Source organism: Eucalyptus grandis, chromosome 1 (assembly GCF_016545825.1).
Source record: "Eucalyptus grandis isolate ANBG69807.140 chromosome 1, ASM1654582v1, whole genome shotgun sequence".
Taxonomy (NCBI): domain Eukaryota; kingdom Viridiplantae; phylum Streptophyta; class Magnoliopsida; order Myrtales; family Myrtaceae; genus Eucalyptus; species Eucalyptus grandis.
Window position 1 is genome coordinate 43262763 of NC_052612.1, and position 17993 is coordinate 43280755.

Consider the following 17993-nt stretch of genomic DNA (forward strand, 5'->3'; position numbering starts at 1 on the left):
GGAAAAGGATCATCGATGGGATTGGATCCTTCAGATTCATTGTTGAGGATTGCAAAAATGATGTTTTACGAATGAAGGAAGCAAATGAAAAGGGGAACTCTTGACTCGATAAGATCTGTAAATAACAGGTAAGGAATATAACGCCAAAGAAAGGTAAGCAATTTTCGAACTCTTTATTCATATTGATTATTCGATTATTACATGAAAATGTAAAGACACTGGAAACGTGTCAAACTCTGCCGTCTCCTCAAAGTCTTGACTTGAAAATCAGGACCCATCTGAAGACTTGCTGCTTCACAGACTGCTTCCATCAAAGAAAGGAAAAATGAGAGTCTATCCAAGCATAAATTGATCGATTATCATACCAAGAATACAGCCCTTACACATAACGAATTGAAGGTCTTCTATAACCTAAGAATGGACAAGCATCAAAGCACGGCATATAACACTTACGACACGGTGTGCTAAAACATGTCCGAATCTGCAAATATATGACTTTTTTATGGAAAACACGCATTTCACTAGAGATCACACAGCCAACATACATAAGCTATTCTGAAAATGATTAAGTACATATAATTACAAGCCTCATTTCACTCCCTAGAGTTTGCCAAAGAACAACTTTCATGCAGACGAATCTTGAATTATAAGAATTGTTTCTTGCTTCAATGGAGTGAATTCTAGAGTCAAATCATTCCATACATGCATGAAGGAAGCGATGCATAAATAAGGAATTCTGTGCAGACGAATCTCAGGATATCATATCATCTTATATAGAAAAAAATCGTGTGCATACCATATAGAGATAAAAAAAAAAATACAATATAGAGCTAACTCAGAAGGTAACAATGGAGGCAAATGAGAGGTTACCATATAGAGACAAAAAAAAAAAAAAAAAAAAAAATGCTTCACCTGTTGCAATCAATATTAGGGTCCAACGGAAGGTTGATTGCGTTTTCGCACTCCGTAATGACCTTCTGGGTTAGCTCAGCCTTGAACCCTGCGGAAGGCGCAACCTCCTTGTAGCATCTGCAGAAAACCCTGATCTGGGGGCTATCATACGACACGATGTTCCCCAAGACGTTCACTTCTGTGCAACACTCTTCGCTTGGCGGAAACGGAGCCGCGCCCGTAGCGTATGGTCCGCAAGGGATCAAAAAGTGAAAGACTTCCTCACCCTCACACGTGCTCGAACTGGGCCCCTGGGCATACGTCGCCGGGGTCGAACTCGTGAAGATGATGAACAAGAAGAAGAGAACTTTGGTAGCATTTTGGCGATCTGACATTGTTTTGCTTCCCATTTTCTCCCTTCGGGGGTTTCTGTTGGTTCTGTAATTCGGGTTGAGGGAAAGGGCAATGTTCTGCTCCATATATATAGCCGAAGCCAACTACAATTGGTGAAAATTTTGGGCAAAAGTCCCGGAGTAAATTGAGAGTTAGAATAGGAAAGAAAAAAAAACTACAATTGGCAAATGGACTACTCGCGGTCAAGAGGATTAGGTAGGAATCGATATTCCTTGCTTGATTCGAGTTCTTTGTTTCCATAACTTGTAGACCTACTTAGGCAGCTTTTAATCATTTGGATTTCTGACTATAATAAGAATATATAGGATAAAAGGTGAAAATCTAGGGATCTTGTTATGTCCTATCAAATTTTTGCTAGCATAACAGTTTTTCGATTATCGTGAAAATAACAACTTATTATGATCGATAAATTCTTAAAAACTTGTTTTGGGTCATAAATTCTTGAAAAAGTAGACCTCACAATAATTTATAAGTATGTTATTTAATTTTTTTTATCGTCAAAAATAGACTATTATTCTTATAGTTAATTAAAAGCAATCATTTAATCATTTATTATCCTACCATAAGAAAAAAAAAATTGCAATGAAAGCCGAGCCAACGACAAATTGGCAAATGGAGTAATTGTTGTCCAAAGGATTTGGTTACCACTTTCTATGGTATAGGAATCGATATTCTTTACTTGTTTCGGGTTCTTTGTTTCCATAATCTATAAATCTCCTTGGGCATCTTTCGATCGTCTGAATTTCTAACCATAATAAGATTGTATAGAATAGCAATTAAAATACAAGGGCTTGATTATATTCTATTGATGTCAAACTGTATTTATTACATGAAAAATATCCACATAGAAAATTACATAAAGCAACATATGTTAGGGAATAAAATGTACTGAATCATTTTCCAAATTAACGTGTGGAGAAACAACGATGAAATTTTATCATTGAATCACCTAATTTAAGCTTGCTCATCACAAACAAGTTGTCTATCTTGGAATTTTGGATGTAGCTATAAGTGATGGATAGTTCTGAAAATTACAATATTGTTGGAAGATCTTTATTTTCCTCTAAAAGTTGACAAAAAAACATTATTTAAAATCTTAGAAAAAAAAAATTGGAATGGGTTATTGCCGTTTGATCCCAAGGCTCCTTCATTTTGCAGAAAAATAAATGATTTAAAAACATCTTCTTATGAAACTATCACTTACGTCCACTTACAAAATGAAGGAACGAAAAAAAAATCTTATTATTTACAAATATATTTAGACATATATTATTGTCAGCAAAGAAAAATATCTTTTATCAACTAATATTTCAAGCAATACAAACAATCATTTTTAGGAAAAAAAAATGTCTTTTTGAATTATTTATATACCACAAAACAAACAAAGTCCTAAGGGAAAGTCTATGTACATGAATCATGTATGTATATATACACACACATTCTATTCTGTGGTATAGGAATGGATATTCCTGGCTTGTTTCAAATTCTTTGTTTCCATAATCTGTAAATCTACTTAGGCATTTTTTTGATCGTCTGGATTTCTAACCATAATAAGATTATATAGAATGAGAATTAAAATCATTTATGTTCTATGGTATAGGAATGGATATTCCTGGCTTGTTTCAAGTTCTTTATTTCCATAATCTGAAATCTACTTAGGCATTTTTTGATCGTCTAGATTTCTAACCATGGTAAGATTATATAGGATGAGAATTAAAATCCAATGATATGATTATATCCTATTAATATCATATTGTATTTATTACATAAAAAATATCCCCATAGAAAATTACATAAGCAACATAAGTTAGGGGAATAAAATGTACAGATGCATTTTCTAAAATAACTCGTGGAGAAACAACGGTGAAATTTTATCACCGAATCATCTAATTAAGCTTGCTCATCACGAACAAGTTGCCTGTCTTGGGTTTTTGGACGTAGCTATAAATGGAGGATACGTCTGGAAATTACAGTATTATTGGAAGATCTTTCTTTTCCTCTAAAATTTGACAAAAACAATTATTTCAAATCTTAGGGGAAAAAAAACTTGGAATGGGTTATCCCCATTTGATCTTAAGGCTCCGTTTATTTTACAAAAAATAAATGATCTTTGAAAAATATTTACTTAAAAAAATATCATTTACATCTACTAACAAAAATGAACAAATGCAAGAACGAAATATTTTTTTATTATTATTTACAAATATTTTTAGCATATAGGGATGTCGACAATGAAAATATTTTTCATCGACTATCATTTCAAGAAATGCAAGTAATTATTTTTGAGAAAAAAAAAGTCTTTTTAATTATTCATATACCACAAAACAAACAAAGTCGTAAGGAAAAGTCTATGTATATGTACAATATATTGAAAGCATGAAAAATCTCGGCTTTTGTGTTCTGAATTCGTGGGCTTCGTTGGGGATACGTGCAGTCGATGCTCGGAGTCTCCACGCCATTCTTGTCTCGTGGGTCTCCAAAGTGATGCGCTTCACTGATACCTTCCCTGTCTCCTTGATTGGCCAGTCGCCACGCGCATAGATCGGCACAACCATCGTCCTCGAGTCGGGCCTTCTTGGTTTTCCGCAGGCGGGAGCAGCAGCTCGCGCAGGGAACTGCAATGACGAGCTCAGCCTCAGAAGGGTCGCCGGGAAGACGCGAGAAGAGGGTGGTGGTGATCGGCGGCGGCGTCGGTGGTTCCCTCGTCGCCAAATCCTTCCAGTCCTTCGCCGACGTCGTTCTCATCGATCCGTAAGCCTCATTTGTCTTTGTAAAAGGTCTCGTTTTTAATCATCTGTCGGAGCTGAATTCGCGCAAATGGATCGAATTCCTTTGTTTTTTTCACTTGGGTCTCTTTTGTTTTATGCTTTTGTTGGCTTAATTCCCAGAAAGTCGCATTTTTGTGGATAAAGATGCAATCTTTCTACGTGTCCTGTAGCACGGGGCATTCACTTCGCAGCTCTCGAGCGATGTCATTGGTTGAGTTACTGGTGATCTAGAGATGTAAAAAATTACGATAACTTGTAGCGCAAGCTAATGTGGGTCAAAAGCCTAGTCTGCGTCTCCACGCTTTTGTTTTCATGGTAGATGGTTGTATATGTATGGTACCATGTACTCCTTTTAAAATTAAATTTGTCTGTGGGGTAATCCTTTTGAGGTGTATTGTTGTGGAACTTGTTATTGCCGCATTTGAATTATGTAGTTACTTCTGCCGTTCTGCATTAGATGCGTTAGCAGATAGATGGTTATACAGAAATTAGAGAAGTGAATGCTCTAATGCACTTTACTCTGCACTGAATTGTCTGTTCTGGAGTTGTCGCCTCTTTGAAAACTTTGCAGTGCAGAGCAAGTTCAGAGAGATAGTTTTCAACTGAACCAATGTGCGTATCAGAGGTTTAGTCTTCTGTTTTCATTCTCCTTTCACATTGTGCAATTTGTTTCTGACAATAAGTTACTCGAATGTGGCTAGGAAGGAGTATTTTGAGATCCCTTGGGCAAGCTTGAGGGCGATGGTCGAGCCATCTGTTGCTGAAAGATCAGTTATTGACCATGGAGCTTACTTCACGAGTGGCCAGATTGTCTGCTCTGCTGCTGTGGACATTAGAGATGGTGAAGTGTTGACTGCCGATGGCTCCAGGTTCCCATTTGACTATCTTGTCATTGCCACGGGGCACAGAGATTCAGTTCCCAGATCTAGAAGTGAACGGCTTATACAATACAAAGCAGGTGAGCATAAAAAAGTCCAAAAGTGGAAAGCTCGATGATTTGCCCATCAAAGAGACTTAATCTTTCCAATTCTGGTCATAACAGACAATCCCCATTGTCAGAGGCTCATTTGCTGAATGTGTTAGTTAATTGCATTGGAAAAAAGTAAGAAACATAGCTGTTGTCTGTCTTAAACAGTTGGCAGTGGTCAAATGATGGTTGTCTTATCTGAGCCATTTGCCGAAGTAACTTATCTTTTTCTTACATTCCAGAATGTGATAAGATAAAGTCTGCTAATTCCATCTTGATTGTCGGGGGTGGCCCTACTGGCGTGGAACTTGCTGGTGAAATCAGTGTTGACTTTCCAGATAAGAAGGTGACGTTGGTGCATCGAGGGTCTAGGTTGCTTGAATTTATTGGTCCGAAGGCCTCCCAAAAGACATTCAACTGGTTGACAACAAGGAGGGTAGAAGTGATCCTGGAACAATCTGTTGATTTAACCAATGTATCAGATGGCACCTATCAAACATCTGCAGGAGAAACCCTCAAAGCCGATTGCCATTTTTTGTGCACAGGGAAGCCAATTGGTTCCTCATGGCTTAGGGAGACTATACTAAAGGATAGCTTGGATAATCGTGGAAGATTGATGGTGGATGAGCAATTAAGGGTTAAAGGTCACAACAATGTCTTTGCCATAGGAGACATCACAGACATTCCGGTAAGATTGGCCAACTATATCATGGTCTAGTTTGTTCCACTTAGTTCTCCTTTGTCCCTGTTGTTTGATCTACTGTAACATTCATTTTGTCCTACGGTGTCTCTAGACATGAGCTTTTCATGGTTTTCTGAGGCTTGAATTAGCATGAATCACCCTTTAATAGTTTTGTTCTAACTTCAGGAATTAAAGCAAGGTTATTTGGCTCAACGACATGCAGAAGTTACCGTCAAGAACTTGAAGCTTTTGATGACTGGAGGGAGAGAAAGCAAGATGGCTACTTACAAGCCTGGTTCAGCAATCGCTCTTGTTTCGCTCGGCAGGAAAGAGGCCGTGGCGCAGTTTCCCCTGATAACAGTGATTGGATGTGTCCCTGGCATGATAAAATCTGGGGATCTGTTCGTGGGGAAGACGAGGAAACAACTCGGCTTGAACCCATAGTCCTTTCCATAGAGTTGGACGACTACATGTATGTTGATGTTCGAAGTCAATACTGTTTTATTGATCTGGATATCAGATGTAAAGTCTCCTGATCAGCTTCAGGAGCAATCTCGACTCTAAGAAACAGGTTGATTCATATTGATTATTGAAATGTTCTCGATTCTGTTGTACTCAGTCCGCCGTCTTCTCTGTCTTTTTGTAGTTTTACGGTGCTACCTGACCTTGATCTTGCCTTTGTCCCAACTGGGAATGACCAACTTTACAAGCAAATAGGCTTGCATGAATAAGCCGAAGTTCTCTCGTTGAAAGGTTGATTTGGCCCTAGGCACTTAAACTCATTGCTTTAAAAGAAGGAACAGAGTATAAGAATGATCGCGGTTCGGAGGCATGCGAGGTGCGACTCTCACCGGTTGCCTGTCTCCAAGAAGAGGCGACGGTCCTTGCAGACTGAGGCGAACGCCACTGCATCATAGGCTCGATGAAGTTGGACTCAATTTTGTAAACCGAGCAAGTTAGAGGAGACTGAGGACTAATTGCGAAAACAATATGAGGCGAAATTGACAGCATGCAAGAAAATCCTCATATCAATTTTATGGATTTTGATCGAGGAAAGTACCAATTCTTTTGGAGTATAGTTTTCTTACTTCTAAATAGATCTATCAAATAGGTGGATCGGATTGAAAATATTTCAATCCAAATACATCCATTTAACCGGTTTTGACTCATTTTCATGCAACACAAATGTAGTAATTCATATTTGACTTGATCCATTTTCCATGCTTCTTGTAGAATATGAGAGTTGAAATCCATATTTAAAGCTAAATCGTCCCAACTTCAACTCTCTTAAAAGGTAGGGTTTTGAACACCCACCTTCCCATTCCATATTGGAAGGGTGTCAAGCAACAAGCTTTGTTTATTTAAACATCATTCCATCTGTTATGGTTTCTTGCTAAATAGGTGGTTCGAATCGAGCTGAGCCAAGCGTTTGTCACCAATTATTTTCTCAAAAGTATTTTCATCATCATAGATTTGACATAGCACGTTAAAATTTCTCAACGCCATTTGGGCTTGATCCTTTGGGCTCGTTTGAAGCCCAAAACAGTGGCCCAATTCACGTTCTCGGCTGTGAAAATCGAGGAAGAAAAAGGCCCGATCATGCGCATTTCCTTCCCGGAAGCTTCTCTTTCTGGTTTTCCTTGCGAGAGAAGGAGAAGAAGAAGCTCGTTTACTTCCTTCCGCACGCGGTCCATTCCTGGTCATCGCATCGGTAAGATCGCGTTCGACCGTCGAATCTCGTCCTCCATCTCGCGATTCATCTCGTGCCCATCTGTTCATTCGCCTGTGGTTTTTTTCTGGGGTTCGAAGGAAGGGAGAGGAAGGAGGAGAGAAGGAGAAGATGAAGCGAGTGTTCGGCGTCAAGAAGGACAAGGAACCCCCTCCCACCGTTCAAGATGCCTCCGATCGGGTACAATTCATCGCGTTTTTTTTTAGGCCCCATCTGGATTTGACTGCTGTAGTTGACGCGGCTTGATTGGGGTGCTTGTTGTGGAGAGTTCGAGGAGCAACCCCCCGATTGATGCATAAAAGGGTCAACTTTTGGAAAAGGGTTCGACCTCCCCATATCTAATTGGGGGGTGGGGGGATGCAAAATTAGATTTTGAGAATAGGGTTGTCTGTCGAATTCCGCTGGAAGACGTGGGTGTTCATGAATTTGATATTTTGATGATTACTTAATCTGGTTGTCTCTCTGCGCGTCTTTGTCTCTGTGTGCGTGTGTTTGGAACTTTTGTTATCGTGTTCTTTTTTTTCTTTTTTTTTTGGTTGAGATTAGCCCCATTTCATTAGGCTGGCCGCCTTATTCCAAGGGTTGATGCTGAATTATTTGTGTCTCTGCTCAGATTACCAAGAGGGGTGACACAGTGGATGAGAAGATCAAGAAGCTAGATGCTGAGCTTAGCCGATACAAGGAACAGATAAGAAAGACTCGGCCTGGTCCTGCTCAAGAAGCTGTGAAAGCTCGTGCAATGCGGGTCCTCAAGCAAAAGAGAATGTAAGTTGTTTAACGGATCATTTACTGTATCTAACTTGTAAAGAAAATTTTCTTTTTCGAAAAAATAAATCATGAGATGAGATGGTAATCATACTACAGCATTGTGTTCATAATCTTAACTTTCTTATCAGTATCTGTGGTTAAATTTAGAAAATCTCTTGCCATTATTCTATACGAATTGTTTTGAGGGTTGTCTCCAAGTTGAGTTTGCATGTCTGATACATGACAATCAGTTTGTGATTAAAGAAGACTGTCTTGTATGATGAGGAATGACTGTTTTGCTTGTGATTTTTTATTTTAGGGAAAATGATATTATCATAATGAATGGTTTGGGTTGTCCATATAATGATTTTTTTATCCTCACATGTCCTGGATCTTGTTATGGAAACAGGTATGAAGGACAACGTGATATGTTGTACAATCAGACATTCAACCTTGATCAAGTTGCATTTGCTGCGGAGGGTGTCAAAGACGCTCAGCAGACTGTATGTTTTAGAAAGCTTTTTCCTCGATTTAATATTTCAATCTCTATTTCCTAAACAAGTAATATGGCAACACTAGGAATATACCAGCAATGGACTTCATTTTTGTCTTTCATACAATACATCCACTTCTTTTCCCCTTTTTGTGGTTGTTGCTTCAATTGCCTTTACTCTTCTTTTACAAGGGACTAGAGTTTAGTCTTTATGGTGGTCTTGATCTTTTAAGTTGTATTTACATATACTCCCCTCCTCTCCTTTGGCAAAGCATATCCAAACTGTGACCTTTGTATGTATAGGTTGGTAATTCATTATGATTTATACAGCTGATTGAATATTGTTGCCTTGCTGGCAAGAATTGCATATCCAAACAATGTCCTTTTGCAGTCAAAGCTCATCCTCTTTTTTTTTCTTTTTTTTTTAAATCCTTTGAAAGCTCTGTATATTTATCTTCTCATATTTGCTGTACAGTAGCAGCTACAGAGGATGCTACCATCCAAATATGAAGTATTTCAAAGTTATGGCAGGATTTTTTAGGTCATTTATATGGTGCTAATTAAAGTTCTAATTGTATGTACTATTGGTACAAGGTGTTTGTTTATCCTGTAATCTGTAGTCTATAGCATGCAGAAATTGGCTGAAAGATTAAACCACAACCTTTCATCTAATTTCAGTTAATCTGCTGCTAATGCAGCATGGTTCAGCAAAACTATAATTTATGCTTGTTTATTGGTACATATCATTATTTCCTAGAACTAGAAGTGTTGTGATTATAGGAGATAATGAATTGGACCATGTGAATTAATTTAAGTTCTAGACTGCTTTGTTCCATTATGTGTAGTTATGGGTGCTTCTGTCAATTTCTATAACCTGATGTTGTAAAATAATTGATTATGGGGTTTATTTATTGGTCTAACATATCCTTTTGCTTTATCTTACACCAGATGACAGCTTTGAAATCTGCCAACAAGGAATTGAAAGGCATGATGAAAACTGTGAAGATTCAGGATATAGATGTATGTTAATCACCAAAGATTTCCCTTTTAATTTCTTTTAGATCTACCATTTCTAATCATGCCACTCTTTCATGCAGAGCTTGCAAGATGAGATGATGGACCTGATGGACGTAAGCAATGAGATTCAAGAGACCTTGGGTAGAAGCTACAATGTTCCCGATGATATTGACGAGGATGATCTCCTGGATGGTAAGAAATTGCAGAATCCATTTTCAGTGTCTTCATGCAAGGAGAAATCATGACTACCACCTAGGCTGTTTGACAGAAAGCACCTTTTTAAGCTAGTTTAGCATGGGGAGTGAGAAGGTAATCTTGTTTAAGAGTTAAGACTTGGATCCGAGTGAAGGTAGACCACTGTAAAAACAAACACTCATTCCCAGAGGTACTCTGTCCACTGTACCTGCTAGATACATGGATGTGGTTCTTCATCCGATTTTATTTTCAGTAGAAAAGAGGCATCGAACAAGTTTTATTGTATGTATTACATATTGTCAAGGTGCATCCATTTTGCTTTCTAATGGAAACAAATGTAACAAATTATGACGAGATAAATAGATGATCTTAGTTCAGCATGCCAGCATCATACTTGCTAATTTTGCAATGCAGAGCTTGACGCTTTGGAAGCAGACATGGGAATGGAATCAGAAGTTGGAGTTCCTTCTTATCTGCAACCTGATAAGGAATCTGATGTAGAAGAGCTAAACTTGCCTTCAGCACCAACAGGACATGCAGTACCAGCTGGCAGAACCAATGCCCAGGTAAAATTCATATGGCTTGTTTTGAATGTTCATTACCAATGGTCCATTAATTAACTGTCCTACAACTGCAGTAAAATGTACATATGCTCATACTAAATGTACTGAAAATGCACAAACTAGCAGTTTCCTTCCCCCTCCCTTTCTCTGATTTTGTGAATGGTTGGTGCACCCTGATTTCCTTTGCCTTTGAAGCGGTACAGTTTAAGATGCATATCTCCTGTCTTGTTTGTCAAATCTGGATTGAAGTCCTTTCTTCCTGATGCGATTGCTCCATAGATCCTCTAATAAGTCACTTGAGTACTTTTCCCTCAGTAGAATGCTTCATCGTTCTCATAGTCCACTTAAACGCCTCTAGGCATTTATACTTTTATTTAGCACTAGTGGGATTATATGTCGTAGTTTATGCTTCCCTTTGCATATCTCTCTATGGTGAGGTAGCAGACCTCCACAAATAATGGTTTTGTGCCTCTAATTTCGATGTATTGTTCTAATATACATATGCATATATGCACATGGTATTTTTTCCGATGCACACTTCAAGCATCCACTATTTGGCACTGAACGTTCTCTCTTCTTATGAAAATTAGTATTCCCCATCTCATCTTCTTACTACTTTCCTTTGAATTTATGCTGAACAGGCTGACGACGAACTGGGCTTACCTGCTGTTCCTCATTCTTCGATACGTAATTAAAGATTCCTCATGCTGTCTGTGCAACTTGCTGTACGGACATACCCTCTTTGTAAACATGTTGTGCAGTTTGTTATTTTGATTTTTCTCCCAGGCAACATTCCTTTTGGATAGGGACACTAGCATCCATGATGTTCTGCACGATGGGGTGGTCCAGATAGTGGTGGAATTTGTTGGTTAAATCGCGGGTATGAAAGGGCAAGTGCTAGCTTGTAATGGGATGATTTCTTTTGTTCGTTCTGCTTATGCATCGATTTGTTTCAGTGTAATGCTGCTGCAACTTTCGCATAAACTGGCAAATGCATCCCGACTCACTTTGTGCTAAGAGGAGATAAACCTGAACTCACGTCAATAACACAACTTCAATTTTGACGTCTTCACATATAAATCATGTTCGTGGATCGATCTTGTTGTGCCTTCTTGCACTTTTGATTGATCTACTTTGCATTAAGGCGTGTGATGGAATGGGCAGAGCACCAAAAAAGGACAAATAGCTTCGAAAAAGATCAAATGCTTATTGAAGTTGGAAGGGTTTCGAATTCAAGTATAAATATCTTACTATGTTATGCACGGGGCTGTAGCAAAATATCACAATCTGTTCATGAAGTTTTTAATTTTTCGATTTTTGCATTGCTGTTTTCTCAAGTTATTTTCCTTATATGGGGAGGCATGGATTAGTCATAAAAGTATTCGATGACATATTACTATGAAAACATCATACTGCAGAAATGATTTGGCGATAACCGTTGGAGTAAATGATAACTTATTTGATGAATTTGGTGTTGCGAAGTCAAGTGTTGATGTCCAAGTAAATTGCATATGAATCATGACGGATTTACACATCACTCCTCCATCACATAGCTGCTGTTGCTATTTCGAACATTTTCCTGAGACTTTAGATCTATGTTCGATATATCTTACTTATTCACCAAAATTTTGAACGTTTATTTATGGAAAATCTTTTGTTCGAGTTTTAAAAGCGAAGGAAACTTTTAAACTTGAATTTGGAAAAGACAGGCTCCTCTCATTAAATGGAATGCATTAGAATTTCCAGAAGGCCGTTTTAGCATAGACATTAGATTAGGTGTCGTTCAAAAGCATAATAGCAAAATGAACATTAGCAGGCCTCCTTCCCTTTATTTGGACCACTTTCACACCAGAAAAGCATTCATCAACAACAACTCCAAACTTCAAACTGCCCTCTTCTTTTGCAGCAGGCAAAAGAAAGCAGGAACTTCCGACAGCAAGCCCATATTTGCACCGTGTTTACCGCAACCTAAGGTGTCGACCCAATTCGTCACTCAAAATCGAGGTCTTTCACCAGATTTACAGTAGCCCATTTAAAGGAGATACTGAGCCAAGAGACGCCTACAGATCTGACATTTTCTTTTTTCTGTTTATGCACTTCAGTGCAACAAAAGACCCAATGCCGAGTGCAAATTGCACATTAACGCCAAGGTTTTCAAGATTATCTGGACATCAGATCTTCAGTTAAGATTGAGTTTTTCGATACCTAATGACTGCCAAGCAGATTCTGAAATAGCAGCACCAGCACCAGCAGCAGGACTTGCCTCAAAATGATTCCTGAACCCGCTGTTTGGTGAACTTGCAAGACCTAATTTCAGTTTCCCATATTCTTTCTTCATGGACTGATATTGCCCTGTTAAAAGAAAAATTAACTCTATTAAAAAGTGGGGACCGGTAAAGGGTTAACAAAGTTGGTCAGTAATTATACACGATCCTCATGATACCTTCAATGCAATCTAAGCCCACTACATAATGGTTCCCCTTATTGTGGCGTTGCTTTTAGAATGGAACAAATGCCAAATTGCTAAGAAGTCTAATCTCAAGAATATATATCAGCCACAGATTCTCAGACATACAGGTGACAAGACGACACACAACCCAAAGAATTTCTCATGGTACTGCACGAGAGTATAGTTATACCCTCTAGTGGACATAGGTAAATCCCTTCTAATCACACGGAAAGAGGAAAAGAAACCCAAGAATAACGCAGGACAATAATATGGGAGCATCTATTTCAAGTCTAAACAGGATGCATGAAAAACAATCATTATCATCATCGGAACTTAAGCGAAGACTCACCCTCCAAGAGTAACTTTTCCTGCTGCAGTCTGGCAATCTTTTGCTTCAAGCTGGCATTCTCCATGGTCAAAGCAGAACGGTGCTGAAGCAGAGAAGCAACTCTGACTGCTAACTCTGATTCAAAAGCCTGTATATTGAGATCGAGCTCATTCTTTAGTTCTCATCTACATTTTGGATACAATCTTTGCTCTTGTGTAGACATCTTTAATCAAGAATGGATAAGTAATATGAAAATCAGAAATGACACAGACCTTAGAATGGGTGAATATATATCGCAGCAGGGGCATGCAGTAAATGAAAATTACAATTTCAGAATGAACTATTTGCTCTGGATAGAGACGTAAGTTTTAGATCCTAGATCTTCCTCACAGAAAAATATATGGAAATTTGGACAGCATTTACTTGATTAATAGCAGTTTGAGCACCACATTTTCTATGGGGTTCTAAGGCTTGACCAGTTGAATGGTGGACTATCAACGTGCTCCCCACCAAAGATGGCTTCTTAGCAGCAGTGTGGGAGAATCGTTAATGATGCTATTCTAGATGAAATACACATTTGATGACATGGGTAGCCCCATACTTATGCCAAGGGGTACATTAGCGACTTTAAATGCATAAGTATCAAAAATCATCTCTGTAATCTTTTTTTCTTTTTTGGGTCAATTTGGGTCAATACTATATAGATATTGAGTTTTTAATTACACCAAGCATCATCAGTAATAAAAGAACGTCTTGTCACTAGTTGCAAGCAGGCAACAACGTTAAAGGCTATATAGCAAATTAGGTTACAGAATAAGACAAGGAGATGAACATGAAGACTCTTTTTTTCACGTGGCGGGGGGCGGGGACAACTGAACCGAATGGAACTATTCAGTAAGCAGAAGCAACAAAACTTTTGTATGGGGAAAATGACGAACTTTCATGTGACTTGATCTGTCAAAACTGCATATCATATGTTATTTCCAGCTTCAAAATGATGAATTGCCTCTTCTTCTTCAATTAATTACAAGGAAGTTCTTGTAGTTTGCAGTTTGTTAGTCTAGAAACGCTGAAGCTTCTTCTATAACTGTTCAAGACAACCACCTGTTTTCGGAGTCAATGAGTCAAAAAGTCTTGACCAAGAGGTTTCCATCTTTCCTACCATAATTAAGGCAAATGGTTTGCTCTGCATGTCTACATGAAAGATGCATGGTCCATGCTGAGCATTTGCTTGCTACAAATTATGGCACTCATAAAATGGGAAAAGCTAGATGTGATTGGGGGTGTGTCTCTATATGGATTTCTTATTTTTCTGTATTCACTGTTGACCAGAATACATGACTATGTTGCCACAAAATCGAGAAGCTCTAAGCCTCTAACCTGGAAAATATTGACTGTTTTCTCCAGTTCAGCAATATACTGAAGTCTACGTACCCTCGAACGCTGTCCTGAATGCCTGTAGAAAAACCAAAATAAGTAATTCCTATGTCTCCTGTCGCATGAACTAGAAAGGAAGACAAAGCGACCTGTTTGTAGTATTCATATTCACATCATGGCTTTGCACCAAAACATGGAAGAAGCATTTACATTGTGACAGAGGCTACTTCAGCAATGAGCAATCATCCTTCTCTGGATATAACTATTCCCAAAATGAGAGTAGGTGTTCCAATCACAGGAAATCGGTGCTTATATGATACGATCTATAGTAGATTAAAAAAAAAAATACAAACTTCACAAGAACTGGAGTGTAGTATAACTCTACTTTTTATAATCTCATGGTTGGTTACGATGAAGTGGAAAAGCCATCCAAAAATTATGCAAAACAAAATAAAACAACGCAGTGGACACAAGGTCTTTGTCCAGCCATGCTGCATAGGTCGCATCTCAACAAACGCATAAAGAATGATGCCCTTGAAAAGTCACTTGATAAGAACATAATTGTTCACCCAAGAAAATTTTAGATCAGTCAAGAATATCTATAGGTCTATGTGCACCTTAAGGGAAGACAGTGTCACAGCCCTGCTGCTAGTTTATGGTTAATAGGTCCAATACAACATGTGCATAGGAAACCATTTTCAGAAGGCCAGGATATAATATCTTATCATAGTCAACAAAAGAGGTTGCTATGTATCTAATAAACTTCGAGCACTCTTAGCATGACACTGCCAAAGAAGCTTCAAGATTCGAAAGAATGCTCAACTTGCTGTCACAAACAATGGATATGCAAGCTCAGCACATTCATATTCCATTATTCATAGTAACAACTGCACAAGTAATTAAAAATGGAGACAACTGTTGTCCTAACTAGATCAGCTTTCAATTTCCACACAATTATTAAAATCCTAGAAAAATCAGATGCACTTGAAAATACGCAAGAGCGTCCTTAAATAAATTCATAATTCTCCTCATTGAAGTGCCTTGACATACTTTATTAATATACTCTCTTGGAAGAAATTAATGTACTTTAGCTCAAGAAAGCACTTAGCTAAAGAATAAAAACCACGCATACTAAGCCCGTGAACATATGGCTGGAGAATTTAAGGAATTTTGGCTGAGCTTTTCCATTGACTACATATGCAAACATCAGGGATATATAAATTTGCAGATGCAGCTGACAAAAATGAGGAATCCGGAATTCTAGAGCATGAAAGAATGTAAAAAAGATAACAGACTTATCAATCACCAAGGATGTTTAGAAGCTAATATAGAGTAATTAGATATAGCTAAAATTGCTACCTGAATATATGAAGACACTGCTTACCGTTTCACTGCCTTTGTCTCAGCATCACCAGTTGAAAAACAGTTATCACCGTTCGTATCTGAGTTGACCATTCCAGAAATGCATAGACTGCCATCTAGGAACTGCAGGGAAGTCTGTGAAATATATTCCGACAATGCTGAAACTACGCCACTGTCCGGTAATGCTGGGTTGGCTTTTTGACGCGGAGAATTAGGACCATAAATGCAATCCAAGTCCAACCTGCCTGAAGCTTCCCTTTCATCTCTGGCCTGCTTTGCACTATGGGGTTTGATTGCTGGTAATGAGTCCGATAGGCCATCTAAAAGAGTAAATGAATCACTAGCCGATCTCCGATGGATGACTCCCTTGTAACTTGAGTTTGGATCGTCCAGCAAATCCTCAAGCCATGCCGGCTGCTCCTCCAAAATGGCACTCTGAGAGGGAGATTTTTTATGCCGTGGAAAGACATTACTGTGGTATGTGTTTGCAGGTGGAGAGATGGCGTCGTGAATCGGCCGAGAAACAGGCTTTCTTTGAAATGGGCAGCGGGGTGGGAGTTGAGCTTGCCTCGACATGGTGACGTGAATCAAAGGGAATCCATAAGCTCTTCATATAAATCTATCGTTAAATTCTCTCTCAATGCTCTCTTTTATGAAAGCGAAAGAGCACATCATGTTCACCTGCACCAGCATCCCACAAAGAAAGTTTTGAATTGAGAGAACTTTGAGGAGGAAAAGGACACCTGGAATCTGTGAGTAGAGAAATACTTAAACTTCACATGACGAATTCACAAACAAAAGTAGACATCAAATTTTTCTCTGTTACATGTCACGCAGATAGAGACCTTCTAGCTTCTGTACAAATCCATGACTTTACACAAAAACTGTCAAATGAAATAACTCATTGAATTTGGCAAAACTTCCCTAGGAACAGAATCCTCATTTGTAATTCTTCCCTCCAATTGGCCACACCCCAAAAAAAAAAAAAAAAAAAAAAAACAAAAGAAAGAAAGAAAGAAACAGAGAGAGCTTGAACACTGTTAATTGGGAAGAAGCACCATCTTAAACACGAATTCTCTCTTCCCTCTTTCTTGCAATCAAACAACTACTAACATATGTTCACAGGGGAAGATAAAGATCGCAGCTTCATGGAAGGTAAATACAAAGGAGCAACCTTTTAATAGTTGATACCTTACAAATTGGAAAACAATGTGCATGCGACACTCAACCAAACCAAACCGCATGACAAATAGGACTGTAGAAAAAAAAAAAAAAAAAAAGAAACAATGCAACAGTGACACCACGGAGCATTCAAATACGTTCCACGCAAAAACCATTGAGCAGAAAGAAATCTTCAGGGGCAACAAAAGAAAAAAAAAAGGAAGATTAAAGACACGCTCACATGGTTCGATTGGAGGAGAACAGAGAAACTCATTTGGCAAGGAGAAGCGCTTCAATCGTGGTCTCTCCGAACAAGAAAACGAAAACCCACCAGCAAGATTGAATCTTTCTCGAAAGGGAAACCGAAACGCATCCAAAGGCTGTAGCTTGTAGCCGGGAAAGTTCTAGCTCACCTACTGTTTCCTCCGAATATATCGCCTCCCCCAACACAAGAACAGAGTGATGGTTGAGTGAAGAATGGTTAATACGAGCCGCTCGTTCCAGAAAACTTAAAAGCAACAAAAGAAAAACAAGAAAAGGAAAGAAAGCTAGAGCCGAGTAGTTTTTAGTGAGTCATTCATTCCAATTGTGCAGAGAGAGAGAGAGAGAGAGGGACAGAGGGACTGAGAGAGATGCTGGAAGACAGCAGGAAAGGGAGCGTACGAAAGCGTGGGTCCCAGAGAGAGGAGGGTCAGGTCAGCCATCACTTTTCGGCTGCCTTGCAACCTCAGGCCTGAAAGACTCCCTTTTGTATATCAGTGGTAAATTTCCATTTCTCTGCTTTTGTTGTCCCGACTTCCCCTGTGGAATGTGTTTAGCATCAACGTCTCCTTTGGAATCTCCGTCATCT

General features: G+C 38.7%; 4 protein-coding genes across 9 annotated transcripts; 2 read left to right on the forward strand and 2 right to left on the reverse strand.

Annotated features, from left to right (window-relative positions):
- Window positions 1–908: 908 nt before the first annotated feature.
- LOC104421155 (non-specific lipid-transfer protein 8-like) lies at window positions 909–1370 on the reverse strand. Its single transcript, XM_010033008.2, has one exon. The coding sequence runs from the start codon at window positions 1368–1370 to the stop codon at window positions 909–911; it is 462 nt and encodes a 153-aa protein (XP_010031310.2).
- Window positions 1371–3694: 2324 nt separating this feature from the next.
- LOC104421154 (apoptosis-inducing factor homolog B) lies at window positions 3695–6340 on the forward strand. Of its 2 annotated transcripts, none has more exons than XM_010033006.3 (4): window positions 3695–4056; window positions 4775–5031; window positions 5283–5728; window positions 5909–6340. In XM_010033006.3, exons 1-4 carry the CDS (start codon window positions 3926–3928, stop codon window positions 6164–6166), a joined length of 1092 nt encoding a protein of 363 aa, XP_010031308.1. In that variant the 5' UTR covers window positions 3695–3925; the 3' UTR covers window positions 6167–6340. The 2 variants fall into 2 exon arrangements, with proteins under 2 accessions (XP_010031308.1, XP_039170851.1); XM_039314917.1 differs by lacking the exon at window positions 3695–4056 and adding an exon at window positions 4063–4685.
- A 997-nt stretch (window positions 6341–7337) lies between these two features.
- On the forward strand, window positions 7338–11472 carry LOC104421157 (vacuolar protein sorting-associated protein 60.2). 3 transcript variants are annotated; one of them, XM_010033012.3, is made up of 8 exons: window positions 7338–7433; window positions 7536–7631; window positions 8065–8216; window positions 8608–8701; window positions 9640–9711; window positions 9789–9900; window positions 10318–10469; window positions 11108–11421. In XM_010033012.3, the coding sequence occupies exons 2-8, from the start codon at window positions 7563–7565 to the stop codon at window positions 11159–11161; spliced, it is 705 nt and encodes a 234-aa protein (XP_010031314.1). In that variant the 5' UTR covers window positions 7338–7433; window positions 7536–7562; the 3' UTR covers window positions 11162–11421. The 3 variants fall into 3 exon arrangements, with proteins under 3 accessions (XP_010031314.1, XP_039170869.1, XP_010031313.1); XM_010033011.3 differs by having other exon boundaries at window positions 7371–7433; window positions 7532–7631; window positions 11108–11472; XM_039314935.1 differs by lacking the exon at window positions 7536–7631 and having other exon boundaries at window positions 7356–7433.
- Window positions 11473–12205: 733 nt separating this feature from the next.
- LOC104421158 (basic leucine zipper 2) lies at window positions 12206–17734 on the reverse strand. Of its 3 annotated transcripts, none has more exons than XM_010033016.3 (5): window positions 17557–17734; window positions 16005–16663; window positions 14624–14699; window positions 13265–13391; window positions 12206–12818 (listed from the first exon to the last, which is right to left on the reverse strand). In XM_010033016.3, the coding sequence occupies exons 2-5, from the start codon at window positions 16556–16558 to the stop codon at window positions 12646–12648; spliced, it is 930 nt and encodes a 309-aa protein (XP_010031318.1). In that variant the 5' UTR covers window positions 16559–16663; window positions 17557–17734; the 3' UTR covers window positions 12206–12645. The 3 variants fall into 3 exon arrangements, with proteins under 3 accessions (XP_010031318.1, XP_010031316.1, XP_018719487.1); XM_010033014.3 differs by having other exon boundaries at window positions 17385–17734; XM_018863942.2 differs by lacking the exon at window positions 17557–17734 and having other exon boundaries at window positions 16005–17129.
- Window positions 17735–17993: the final 259 nt, after the last annotated feature.

Excerpts from the sequence above, each read along its gene's own strand:
- LOC104421155 (XM_010033008.2), bottom strand. The coding sequence starts at position 1,370 with ATGGAGCAGAACATTGCCCTTTCCCTCAACCCGAATTACAGAACCAAC.
- LOC104421154 (XM_010033006.3), top strand. The coding sequence starts at position 3,926 with ATGACGAGCTCAGCCTCAGAAGGGTCGCCGGGAAGACGCGAGAAGAGG. Across the intron at positions 4,057-4,774 it reads GACGTCGTTCTCATCGATCC|GAAGGAGTATTTTGAGATCC; the intron begins GTAAGCCTCATT and ends GAATGTGGCTAG. Across the intron at positions 5,729-5,908 it reads GAGACATCACAGACATTCCG|GAATTAAAGCAAGGTTATTT; the intron begins GTAAGATTGGCC and ends TTCTAACTTCAG.
- LOC104421157 (XM_010033012.3), top strand. The coding sequence starts at position 7,563 with ATGAAGCGAGTGTTCGGCGTCAAGAAGGACAAGGAACCCCCTCCCACC. Across the intron at positions 8,217-8,607 it reads GTCCTCAAGCAAAAGAGAAT|GTATGAAGGACAACGTGATA; the intron begins GTAAGTTGTTTA and ends TTATGGAAACAG. Across the intron at positions 9,901-10,317 it reads CGAGGATGATCTCCTGGATG|AGCTTGACGCTTTGGAAGCA; the intron begins GTAAGAAATTGC and ends TTTGCAATGCAG.
- LOC104421158 (XM_010033016.3), bottom strand. The coding sequence starts at position 16,558 with ATGTCGAGGCAAGCTCAACTCCCACCCCGCTGCCCATTTCAAAGAAAG. Across the intron at positions 13,392-14,623 it reads AAACAGTCAATATTTTCCAG|GCTTTTGAATCAGAGTTAGC; the intron begins GTTAGAGGCTTA and ends CTCAATATACAG. Across the intron at positions 12,819-13,264 it reads GGAAAAGTTACTCTTGGAGG|GGCAATATCAGTCCATGAAG; the intron begins GTGAGTCTTCGC and ends TTCTTTTAACAG.